The 12,669-nt window shown below is 51.7% G+C and overlaps 1 protein-coding gene across 2 annotated transcripts in view; it reads left to right on the top strand.

Annotated features, from left to right (window-relative positions):
* ARID3A (AT-rich interaction domain 3A) overlaps positions 1–12,669 on the top strand; it is a 59,999-nt gene that overhangs the window by 4,408 nt on the left and 42,922 nt on the right. Inside the window, exons 1-3 of one of the 2 annotated variants that reach the window (XM_053299583.1) lie at positions 1,918–2,047; positions 3,696–4,684; positions 7,539–7,833. In XM_053299583.1, coding sequence (XP_053155558.1) covers positions 4,272–4,684; positions 7,539–7,833 — 708 coding nt within the window. In that variant the 5' untranslated portion in view covers positions 1,918–2,047; positions 3,696–4,271. Of the gene's footprint in view, positions 1–1,917; positions 2,048–3,695; positions 4,685–7,538; positions 7,834–12,669 lie in introns of those variants that run through there. The other variant, XM_053299582.1, reaches the window with a different exon arrangement.

Genomic DNA, 12,669 nt, shown 5'->3' with positions numbered 1-12,669 from the left:
TTCCGCAAATTAAGTCTGTGTTGTGTGGATTTTATTTTGTCCACTGCCTGTCAATTTCAGGAGGGTTTGAGGATGATTGCAGGTGGGGGAATCCTTCGCTTGTCACTTCCCCCCCCCAATGTTTTTCTTCAATATCATGTTCCCCAGCCCTACTTTGCATTGCCTTTCCCCCTAAACTAAAAAGCCCCAAATTTCATAGTCTTTCCTTTCAAGGAAGATGCTTCAACCCCCTGATCATTTGTGTCGTCCTCCTGCACGTTTCCCAGCATGCTCCTTAAGATGGGCAGTGAACCCATGGTCCACAACCCTCCCAAGTCTATATTCCTCTACAAATATATTTCCAGTATCGATTTATCCACCAGGGTAGAGAAGATTCCTGTGTTCCCAGGGCGGTCTGAGATGTCTAAAAGGAGTTGCATTACTGTTGGGGCAAACCCATGTTAGGCTGGTGTATAGTTCTGTTCTGCCTTTCATGAATGCATAGCCAGGAGTTAGGAAAGTAGGAAGCTGCCTACCAAGTCAGACCATTGGTCCATCTAGCTCTGACCGGCAGTGGCTTCTCCAAGACTGCAGGCAGGAGTCTCTCTCAGCCCTATCTTGAAGATGCTGCCAGGGAGGGAACTTGGAACCTTCTGCTCGCAAGCATGCAGATGCTCTTCCCAGAGTGGCCCCATTCCCTAAGGCAGTGGTTCTTAACGTGGGGTCTGCCAGGTTTTGCTGAAGTACAGCCCCCAACATCGCTGGGGATGCTAGAGTTGTCGTTCAGCAACAAATGTCATTGTAAACTGCCCAGTTTGGGGCAGTAGAGAAATGTTTTAAATAAATAAAATAAATGGCAGACCCCACATTAAGAACCACTGCTTTAAGGGGAATATCTTCCAGTGCTCACATGTGGTCTCCCATTCGAATGTAAACCAGGATGGACCCTGCTTAGCAAGCATGCTTGCTACCACAAGGTCAGCTGCTGCTCCTTCTCCAATGGCAGAGGAACATGCAACTTTAAACACAATTCTGGAGTGGTGAGTTTGTGCAGCCTAAAATTCTGGGAGGAGAGCTGGTCTTGTGGTAGCAAGCATGACTTGTCCCTTTAGCTAAGCAGGGTGGACCATGGTTGCATTTGGATGGGAGACGTGATGTGTGAGCACTGTAAGAGATTCCCCTCTTAGGGGATGGAGCCGCTCTGGGAAGAGCAGAAGGTTTCAAGTTCCCTCCCTGGCAGCATCTCCAAGATAGGGCTGAGAGAGATTCCTGCCTGCAACCTTGGAGAAGCTGCTGCCAGTCTGGGAAGACAATACGGAGCTAGATGGTCCTATGGTCTGACTCGGTATATGGCAGCTTCCTATGTTCCTGCATTGGGGGAACCTCGGAACTCTCCCCTGGTGGGTCATGTCCCCCAAGCCGATATGGCAGCCGGTACTGGCAAGTATGACTTGTCCCCTTAGCTAAGCAGGCTCCATCCTGGTTGCATATGAAAGGGAGACTAGATGTGTGAGCACTGGAAGAGATTCCCCCTCAGGGGATGGAGCCACTCTGGGAAGAGCATCTAGGTCCCAAGTTTCCTCCCTGGCAGCATCTCCAAGATAGGATAAGATTTTTTTTAATAGGACAAGTCTTTTTTTTATTGAACCAACAAACTGCCAAAGCATACAGTACGTTTCCAAGATAGGGCTGAGCGAGACTCCTGCCTGCAACCTTGGAGCAGCCGCTGCCAGTCTGTGAAGACAATACTGAGCTAGATAGACCAAGGGTCTGACTCAGTCTATGGCAGCTTCCTGTGTTCCCTCCCCGTTCTGGCACCGGAGCCAATGAAAGGGCGGCAGGCCTGTCTGCGGAGGGGGGACCTCCTCCTGATTGGCTCTGGTTTCCTTTGATGTCGGGAGGGTTCCATTCTGGTGCTCTCTAAGGGCAACGTTCCGTGGCAGTTAGAAGCCCCATGTGGCTTCTCTTCTTCTGGCAAGAGAGGCCATCGAGCTTGAGGCTGGAAACGTTGGCTTTTGGGGTCGGAGGGCAGGATCGGCGCTGCCCTTGTGGTCTGGCGGCTTGAAACGTATGTTGGGCCGAAATACTTTCCATTTTGGAAGAAAGACCCAAATCTGGCCGCCCCGAACAAAGAGTATCCGCTCACTCTAGGTTTATGGTACCTTTGGGGCCGATGAAGAACCAGAAATCGGTCAGTGGCGGGCCCACCGAGCCCAGCCTCCTGTTTCCACTAGTGGTCAGCTAACAGACTGCCCCTGGCCGGAGCCGCTCCACTCACCCAGGGGTTCCCAGTTTGGGGTCTCCGGATGTCACTGGATTACAACTCCCATCAGCCCCAGCCTCGATGTTCACCCTGCACTAAATATAAATATATTCAAGGCGGATAGCTGTTGATAGGCTGATCATCCTCCATGAATGTGTATTAAGCTCAGTGGACCAGGGGGTCCTTGCCAGCTCTTGTGGCAGTGAGTTCTGTAGGTGAATGATGCATTGTGCGGAGAAGGACCCTTCTTTCTTCTGCCCAGTCTGAATCTCCTACCCTTCATTGGGTGACCCATCTGTTGTAAACTTGTGGACTTTGCAACCTCTGAAAGAAAGAAAAAAAAGACCTCCAAAACTCATGGTTGTCTTAAGTTTTGTATTAAAAAGACCACAGAATGCTGCTTCTATATTTATGTGGACGTTCCGGGGGGGGTGGGTTTGCTTTGTCCACGGATGGCAAGAAGGACTTGCCGTCCAGGCAACTAAGATAAGAAGCTCTTGCGAAGGAAAGGAGCTTTTTGGTGTTCTCTCTCTCTCTCTCTCTGGCTGGCAACACACCACAAACAGCTAAGCCAGGCACATGTGACCATCTCGTAAGAATGCCCTTGAGGTCTGGTAACTTGACTTGCAAAACCGTCTCTCTGGCCTGACCAGCAAAGTAGGGCCTCGCGGGCTTGGCGAACTTGGCCCCAGCGTGGTCTTGCGAGGGCCGCAGAGCTGCAAAACCACCCCTCCCTTCTGATGAAAGCGCTTGCTCTTTCCTTTTTGGCAAATGCTGAAACGCTCCCCCTGGCATCCTTCCCCTTTCTCCACTCAGCCTCTTCTTCCCTTTTTTCTTTGTCTGGCCGGCACTTGAGCGTTCAGGGTGTGTGGGCTGCTTGGGATGAAAGAGGCCTGCTCTAGCAAAAAAGCCTACTTCTCCCCTGCCATCTTTGCTAAGACGTAAAGGTAAAGTGTGCCATCGAGTCGATTTCGACTCCTGGCGCCCACAGAGCCCGGTGGTTGTCTTTGGTAGAATGCAGGAGGGGTTTACCATTGCCGCCTCCCGCGCAGTATGAGATGAGGCCTTTCAGCATCTTCCTAGATCGCGGCTGTCCAATATAGTACCAGCGGGGATTTGAACCGGCAACCTTCTGCTTGTTAGTCAAGCCTTTCCCTGCTGCACCGCTTAAGATGTACCCAGTTCAAAGTGCTAGTCCTGTGGGTGGGTGTCTGTCTTTCTGCACCACTAACTCCTCCTTGTCTGCTCCCTGCCTCCTTTCTTGGTGCTTTCTGTAGGATTCCCTCGTTTGGGGCTGTGCTTCTGTCTCCTCCTCTCTGATATCTGCAGCTTGTATCCTCTCTGGGCAACATTTGTGCTTTCCAGCACTCTGGAAAACAAGTCGTGTTTTGTTTTGTTTTTAAGTTTCTAGCCCTTAGCATGCTAACCCATTCTCCCCCTTCCCTTTGGACAGGGTTTCCCTTGACGCCTAGGTGAAGCAGACGGGGCGGACGGTCCACGGCGCCCTGCTTGCCCCGGTGACATTCCTTGGATGGGAAGAACTTGGCCGACGGGTGCAGGATTGGGCCGCGGCTTCGCGTCCGGATTTGTGAAGAGCAGTGCAGTGGCGGCGTAGAACGGAGCACTGTGCGTCGCGGGATTGTGGCAGATCTCTGGCACGGCACTCGGGGTGTGGGGGCGCCTTGAGCTTCCCGTCTCCGGGCAAAGAGGGGCCAGCCGCCTCCCTCCACCCCTGTGGGAGCCCCTCGTTGCATGCCGCTGCCCCGTCTCCGTCGGGTGCCACGCTGTCCCGGGTCCCCCCTGCCTGGCGGGAGGCTGCGGTCCTCTGAGCCCCGACCGGCCCTGTCGTTGCCCTACCTGGGGCAGAGGGCCCCCTTCCAACGTCCCCACGGCGTTGCACCCGACCGGACGTTGCCCCCTGGGCCCGCCCCCTGCCGTGCAACACGTCGGCGCCTCCCCTCCGGAACACTGCCCTGCCCCCGCGGCGGCGCCCACTCCTGCCAGGGCGCTGCCCCCTGCAGGCAGAGCCATGAAGCTGCAGGCGGTGATGGAGAATCTGCAGCGCCAGCAGCGGGCCCGGCTGCAGCAGGAGCTGGAGGCTCGCCAGCAGCAGGAGCAGGGGCGGGCCTCCCCTCCGCCCCCCGGGCCTGCCCAGGCGGCCTTGGGGGCTCCGGCGGCCTCCCGCGGCCGCAGCCAAGACCCCCCTGCCTCTGAGGAGTCGGGGGAGCCCGAAAGCGCCTGGATGCAGAGGGCCCAGATAGCGGCGCTGGAGGCCATGCAGGCAGCGGCCGCTGGTCTCAGCCAACCGTCCAGCCTGACCGCCTCTGAGGAGAGCCGCTCCTCGGAGGAAGAGTACGAGGAGGAGGAGGATCCGGGGGAAGAGGAGGAGGAGGAGGTGGCCGCCAAGTACCAGGGGATGGCCTCAGAGGAAGAGGAGGAGATGTGAGTATTGGCTTATCTTGGAAATATGGTTGGGGTGTGTGTGTGTGTGTGAGAGAGAGAGAGAGAGAGAGAGGTGTTGAGGAGAGCTGGTCTTGTGGTAGGAAGCATGACTTGTCCCCATAGCTAAGCAGGTTCTGCCCTGGTTGCATCTGAATGGGAGACTTGATGTGTGAGCACTGGAAGATATTCCCCTCAGGGGATGAATCAGAAGGTTCCAAGTTCCCTCCCTGGCAGCATCTCCAAGATAGGGCTGAGAGAGATTCCTGCCTGCAACCTTGGAGAAGCCGCTGCTGCCAGTCTGTGAAGACAATATTGAGCTGGATAGACCAATGGTCTGACTCAGTATATGGCAGTTTCCTATGTTCCTATGAAGGGGGTGGGACTCCAGTATTGCAGAAATGCCCGGGGTGGGTCCCTCTGCACTGTGTTCAGAAACCTACTGCCTCCCACCGTAGCAAGGTTTAGAGGTTGGTGGGGGGCAGTTGCTTTCTTGGCCTAGCCTACCTTGCAGGGTCGTTCGTTGGGAGGGCGAAACGGGAGTGGAGTGGCCATCTCGGCTGCTCTGTACTGTGTGGAGGAAGGGCAAGGCGAGAATCTAAAGCTGGGGCACCCACGGTGACGAGGAGGGCAGGTCGGGTTTGGCCATGAGATTCTCGGCTGCACCTTTTGTCTTCTCCCCAAGGAAGCAAATGTCTGCCCTTTTGATTCTGAGGGGGGAAGGGGTGCATTTGGGGGTGCCGTGTGTGTGGGAGGGGGACAAGGTGAAATCGGTTTGCCTTTCCCTGTTTGGGGAGGCGTTTGGCTCCATGACCAGATTGCTAAAAACGGATGGGAAAACTTGGGAGAGGTTTTAATAATCGGGGCTTCTGGTATTTTGCTTCGCAATGTTGACGGAACTGGAGGGCGAGGAGGAAGACGGAGGCCAGCCCCTCCTGCCTGGTCTGCGCCTCTGCCCCTCCCCAGTCTGTTGTTGGGGGTCAGGAGACAATAAACCAGCAGCCCCGCGGACTCCAAACCAGTTGGGCTGGTTATGAATGCCCGCCCCTGCAGGAGAGAGCTGGTTCTTTTAATGAGGTTTCTGATCCCATTTTGAAATCTTCCAACTTTGTAATCTTAAAAAAAAATGTAGCACCGGGGCTTCAGGCGGCTTGTCCTTGGAGAGGGCTCACCTTGAGTCTGAGGAACAAAACTGGTTCTCCCCTCCCCCCCTGCTTGCTCAATATCTCCAACTTCTGGGTCTGAATGACGAGTCTTTCATATGGGCGCTTCACCTCTCCACAAGCTGTACAACAGCTCTGCGAGGTAGTTCGTATGCCTGTGTTTTGGAGGGGATCTGTTCTGCTGCTGTCGGTGGCTTTTGACCTTCTGCTCTTCGGTGTTTGGTGCTTTGCTTTCTCTGGGGCCCTTTTTGGAGCAGAAGGCGTAGAATATAAGTGGCTTCAGATGTTTGGGGGCGGAAAGAACTGTGGGAAGCCACTGTATACTGTGTGCAGAAGCGTCACCTTTTTGCCCTGTTACAACGGTCCTGTAAGGTAGACCATTCTCTTTCTCTCTCTCGGGCAGGCCTCTGCCTCTCCCCACAAGAGGCTTTGTGGCAGGAGTGGGATTTCAACTTGTCAGCTTGCCAGAATGGTTGCTCCGTGGCAGAGCGTCTGCTTTGCTTGCAGACGGTCACAGGTTCGAGGCCAGGTATCATCTCCAAGTAGGGCTGGGGAAGACCCCCTCTTCTCCAAAACCCGGGAGAACTGCTGCCAGTCTGTGTTCCTGGGCTAGATAGGCCATGGGCCAGATTTAGTAGAAGGCAGCTTCATGTATTAATCCAAAGTGGTGGAGTTCACACGTGTGATGCCACCGGTTAAATCTGCAGTTAGCCTGCATAGGTGGGCTACAAAACAATGCCCCTCTTCTCAGCCTAAGCCCGGGGGGGGGGCAGATCGGAGATGGTGGGGGCCCATGGCTCCTGACCTTCCTCTGTTGGGGGTATTGCTCGTTGCTTTATGGGCCCTGTCCATCCTCAGGACAGCATCCCTCCAGACAGGAGGCTGTTGCTGGTGTCTGCCTTAATAATAATAATAATAATAATAAATAATTATTTGTATAATATAATAATTAATAATTAATAATTATTTTATTTCTATACCGCCCTTCCAAAAATGGCTCAGGGCAGTTTACACAGAGAAATAATAAATAAATAAGATGGCTCCCTGTCCCCAAAGGGCTCACAATCTAAAAAGGAATATAAGACCGAAACCAGCAACAGCCACTGGAGGTCCTGTGCTGGGGGTGGAGAGGGCCAGTTACTCTCCCCTTGCTAAATAAAGAGAATCACCACGGTAAAAGGTGCCTCTTTGCCAAGTTAGCAGGGGTTACGTTTCTTTTTAGGCCGTGAGCCCTTTGGGGACAGGGAGCCATCTTTCTTTATTTCTCCATGTAAACCACTTTGGAAACTTTTGCTGAAAAGTGGTATATGAATATTTGTAGTTGTGTGTACCGTATTCTCTACTGCTGGACGTCCATCCCTAGGCCGTGGGCCCGAGTTGAAGTACAATATGAAAACAGGATAAAAGGACGAATACAGCTGGGATATAAAGTCAGTTTAAAAGCCTGAGCAAATGGGCTTTATCCTCATCGCTCTGTCCAGGGAGAGGGATGGGGTGGCCTGACAGGTGGGTACGAAGGAAAGGCATCGCCAAATCTTGGGCGGAGCACACGGCTTCTTCAGTAAAGGGAGTGGCCCCAGAAAGTCAAAAGCATGGAAGATGTTCTTCTGGGGTCCACTCACTGGAGGGGTGGATGTGGGCGTGGCGGGTGGAGCCGATCCCTGTCTGGCGTTCACGACTTGTCCCCTCTGCAGGAAAGGAGATGAGGAGTTTGAAGAAGACTTGGAAGAGGAAGATTATGAAGATGAGGAGGAGGAGGAGGAGGAGATGGCAGAGGAAGGACTCGGCTCCGAAGAAGCCGCCCGCTCCAGCCCTGGTGCTGCCCTGCTCCGGAAGCAGCCGGCCCTCCAACAGTACAGAGGGGAGACCTCCCGGCTGCCAGGGGGCCAAGAGCGGCTCTCTGCCGGGCTCCCTCACCAGGGGGTCTCGCAGCTTCACCCCCAACCTCTGGACCACGGAGACTGGACTTACGAAGAGCAGTTCAAGCAAGTAAGTGGAGTGTCGGTTTGCTGTGGGCCGTCCGGCCACGGATCTTGCCTCCCCGCTGGGTGAACGTTGTGGGGCTGAGTCCGATTTGAGCAAATGATCAAACCCATTCCGGGCCTGTATTTTCACGGGGAAGCTGGGCTGCGAAAAGCTGGTGTTCCGTTCCCGTCGGTTGATGTTTTTAACTCCCTGCTTCTGTGCGTGTTCAGATGCAAGCTTTGTTTTATTTGGGGGTCCTCTGTCATGCCTTTCACTAGGGTTGCTACTAAGGTGGCTTACAGCATGTCTAAAACCAATATAAGAATTGGTTTTTAAAAATGCCAAGAAACTGAGAGAGAGAGAGAGAGAGGTCTGATGACTAGGTCAGGTCCTTTGAACTGGCTTAGAAGGATTTCGCCCAGCATAGCGCCACGGGAGTTGAAACGCTCTGAAATAATGCAGAGAGACCTGTTGTAACTTGAGGAGAAGTGTGTCTGTGTCTGTGTGTGTGTGTGTAAAAACCAAATACACACCATGGGATAAAAAGCAGGAGAACAGAACACGAGTGTTGCCGTTGAAAGCAGAGTGCAAAATCTCTCGCTTTGAATGGATTTGTCACTCCCGGACTTTGGTCCCGGTTCAAAACAACGGAGCGGTTTTCGGCTCGGCTCCTGTTCCGATTCACCTAAAAAAGGGCCCCGCGTTTTGGGATGTGGCCGGCCTGCCTGCCTTTGGAGTTGTGCTTCATGCAGGTCACGTGTGGCAAAGCGGGCTCTGTGGCTTGAGGAGATATTGCCAGATGCCTCCCGCCGCTGTGGAGGTGTGGGGCCTGCTTCCTGGGGGAAACTTGGCTGCATCCCTGGCAGCCCTTCAAGTGGCAACTGTTGGATTACTTTAGGGAAAAGCCCGACTGGAGGGGTCGGGAGGCGTGGTAGAGGCTTATAAAATTACTTCTGGTGCAGAAAAGGTGGAGGAGAGAGAGAGAAGGTTTTCTGCCCATAACAGTGCAAGGTTTCATCCTGTGAAATGGATTGGCGGTGGATTCGTGCAGGCAAGAGGAAAAGCTTTTCTGCCAGGGATCCACAAATTGAGGCCTAATTCACTAGCCAGCCGTTCTGTTTGGTAGCCCCACCCCCACCCGCTCTCTACCCTCAGATCCTTTTCTGGCACACAGGCAGAGGGATTTGGAGAGAGGTGGATCTCCTGTCATCTTCAATGGGAGACGAAGAGGGTAAAAAACCGGGGGAGCCCTCTCCTCCTGTTCAGAAAGGATTCCTGTTCATTTTTTTTAACTTTCTCAAACATGAGACTTCCAGGGAAGAGATCCGTGTGGTGCCAGCTGTCCTGCTTGCCAAGGGGCTAGGGGCACTTGCTAGTGGAGAGCTGGAAAGTAGATTTGTAAATTCCTGGTTTTTTGCCCATCAGAACTCCCCTGTGGAACTCACTGCCACAAGATATGTTGGTGGCTTTAAAGGGGGAGTCATGCATGGTGTAGTGGTTAGCGTGCTGGACTAGGACAGGGGAGACCCGAGTTCAAATCCCCATTCAGCCATGAAACTAGCTGGGTGACTCTGGGCCAGTCACTTCTCTCTCAGCCTAACCTACTTCACAGGGTTGTTGTGAGGAGAAAACGCAAGTATGTAGTACACCGCTCTGGGCTCCTTGGAGGAAGAGCGGGATATAAATGTAATAATAATAATATGAGGAAGTTGGTGGGTCAATTGCTGGCTAAAGGGAACCTCCATGTTAGGAGGCAGTCTAGCTCTGAATACAAGCTCTTGGGGGCAATTTACAGGTGAGGGCTGTCTCCTTTTTGCCCCGCTTGTGGGCTTCCCAGAGGCATCTGGCCGTACCCTGTCAGAAACAGAATGCTGGGTTAAATGGGTTGCCTTTGGCCTGATGTGGCTCTTGCTTCAATTTACGCTAATATGGTGAAAAGTTGCCAACGTGGGCCCTTTCTGGTGTGACCTTTGGCAGCTGTCCTAAACGTCACTGTTTGTTGTTGTTTTAACCTGATCATTAATTCTGGATACATAACCCCAGATGTCTGATAAAGGTGCTCTGCATATGCCCAGTAGCCCTCCCGGTTTGCACGTTCTGGGACTCGAAGCCTTCAGAATAGGGAGAGCTCTAAAATGTGTGTGTGTGTGTGTGTGGTCCTCCTCCTCCTCCTCCTGTTTTTGCTAAGATAGCATCTTCATGACTGTAGGGGGAGGAGAAGTTATTGGTGGGTTTTTTTTTAAGGTCCAAATTTTCCATTTGCACTCTGGGGATGTTGAGGAGGAGGGGCCCCCGCCCAGGACCTTGCTCTGTTCCTCAGGAAATATTTCCCCCCAGGCAAAACTGACCAGAGCAGCAATAAAAAGTCTAGCTGTTTGGGACAAACCCTTTCAGGCTTCACCCCTTCTCTGCTGTGTCGGGAGATTAAAACTGAGCTGAAACTAATTTGGCAGGAGTGGGGGGGGGGAGCGGGTGGAGTGAGGATCTCTCCTGGGCCCTCCAGGTATTGCATGCATAAAGGTGTGCCCTGAACTTTAACTGTGGCGGTGGGGAGGAGAAAAGAGAGGGGAGCAAATTCTGGAGAACGTTGGATCCTTTGGGGAAGAGAGGAGGGTGTGGGTGGCTATAGGCAGAGCTCAGTCTGTATTGTGGTGGGGTGTGTGTGTGTGTGTGTGTGTGTGTGTGTGTGTGTGTAAAACGTGATTCTGGGCAAGTCGAGATCATTATTTTGTAATGTGGTGGTGGTTTTCAATAACCCTACCAAGGATAGACTGGAAGGACTATTTTTTAAAAAATTCTTGTTTCTGGGAACTTTGGCTGAAAAGCAATATATAAACATTGGTTGTATTCGTATCTGTAGCATAGGAAATGGCATTAATACAGTCCAGCCCTGTGACAAAACCAAACCCTCCCCCCTTCCCCCACTCATGTCCAGGAACCACAATTCACCAACTGCTAAATGTACAAAGACTGATAAAGATAATACTGAATAAACTGCGACTTACAGTAGGGGGCAGTTGATGAGTTTTCAGTTTAAGAACATAAGAACAGCCCTGCTGGATCAGGCCCAAGGAAGCCTATCTAGTCCAGCATCCTGTTTCGCACAGTGGCCCACCAGATGCCACTGGAAGCCACAGGCAGGAGTTGAGGGTGTGCCCTCTCTCCTGCCATTACTCCCCTGCAACTGGTACTCAGAGGCACACCCTTGAGGCTGGAGGTGGCCCACAGCCCTCCGACTAGTAGCCATTGATAGACCTCTCCTCCATGAAGTCATCCAAACCCCTCTTCAAGCCATCCAGGTTGTTGGTTGTCACCACATCTTGTGGCAGAGAATTCCACAAGTGGATTATGCGTTGTGTGACAAAGTACTTCTGTTTGCTGGTCCTAAATTTCCTAGCAATCAATTTCACGGGATGACCCCTGGTTCTAGTGTGATGTGAGAGGGAGAAGACTTTCTCTCTCTCCACTTTCTCCGCACCATGCATGATTTTATAAACCTGTATCATGTCTCTCCGGAGTTTTTTTCTCAACAAAAAAGCCCCAAGTGTTGGAGTCTTGCCTCATAAGGAAGGTGTTCTAGGCCCCTGATCATCTTGGTTGCCCTCTTCTGCACCTTTTCCAGTTTGTCTGAGCTGTCCATGGGATCTTTGTCCTAAGAGACATAGGTCCAGTAAAGTTGCCACCTGGAATCATATTCTTGCCCAGCATCTATTCTATTGAATATTAAATTTCTTGCTGTTCCGTCCTGTAACACCACAGAAAACCAACTATGAATGAGAATACTGTATGTCATAGGAACATAGGAAGCTGCCGTATACTGAGTCAGACCATAGGTCCATCTAGCTTAGTATCGTCTACACAGACTGGCAGCAGCTTCTCCAAGGTTGCAGGCAGGAATCTCTCTCAGCCCTCTCTTAGAGATGCTGCCAGGGAGGGAACTTGGAACCTTCTGCTCTTCCCAGAGCGGCTCCATCCCCTGAGGGGAATATCTTCCAGTGCTCACACATCACGTCTCCCATTCATATGCCACCAGGGCAGACCCTGCTTAGCTAAGCGGACAAGTCATACTTGCTACCACAGCACAGCATCCCTCCAGTGGCTGTTGCCTTATTTCATGCTTATTTTTTTAGACATTGAGTTACCTTTACCTAGACTTGTTTCATAGACTTGTGACACAGATCCAGTGGAGGAGGAGTTTTTATCTAGGACTACTTTTTCAAAGAAAGTAAGCGAGCAGCTGAGCAGGGGCAGTCTGCCTTTAGAATGGATATCATTAGAAAGTTTAAGTATTCAAGCCAAGCAAGGTGAGGACAGTGTGTTAAATCCATCCATTCTTGTTTGGCTAGGAGTTTGCCTTTAGAAATAAAGTTGGTAAAGTTTGAGACAGTTGTCTTTCCAGACAGTAAAATGAGTTTGGATGTTTTTTGGGAGAGCCAAAATTTCCCACCATTTGTCCCAGCATCGAAGTAAAGTTGTCAAATATGGGTTTGAGTGCAATGAAGAGAGTCTATCCCACGAGGGTTGCCAGAGTGTTTCTTCAGCTGTGTAAAGGAGACAAGTCTTTGTTTTCAAATGTGACTAATGTTGAGGTTCTGGGCCGTGTAATAAGCGGGTAATGTTCTGATAGACTGTGGCGTGACATGGCTTTTTATATTCTGGGTTTCTTGTTGCTCCCTTTAAAAAAAAAGATCAATAATTGCCCGATCTTTTACCAGAGAGGCAAGAAATATGACATGGGGTAGCTTGAAACAGGAAGATAACCTTTGGGAGAGTGTTCATTTTCCTAAGCATCCATTTTTGAAGCCATGATAGAGTGAGTGTTTTGCATTTTAGATAATCTGATTTAATAGAGCAGAATGG

The sequence above is a fragment of the Hemicordylus capensis genome, chromosome 2 (assembly GCF_027244095.1).
Source record: "Hemicordylus capensis ecotype Gifberg chromosome 2, rHemCap1.1.pri, whole genome shotgun sequence".
NCBI lineage: Eukaryota > Metazoa > Chordata > Lepidosauria > Squamata > Cordylidae > Hemicordylus > Hemicordylus capensis.
This window is presented reverse-complemented; position numbering and strand designations above follow the sequence as displayed.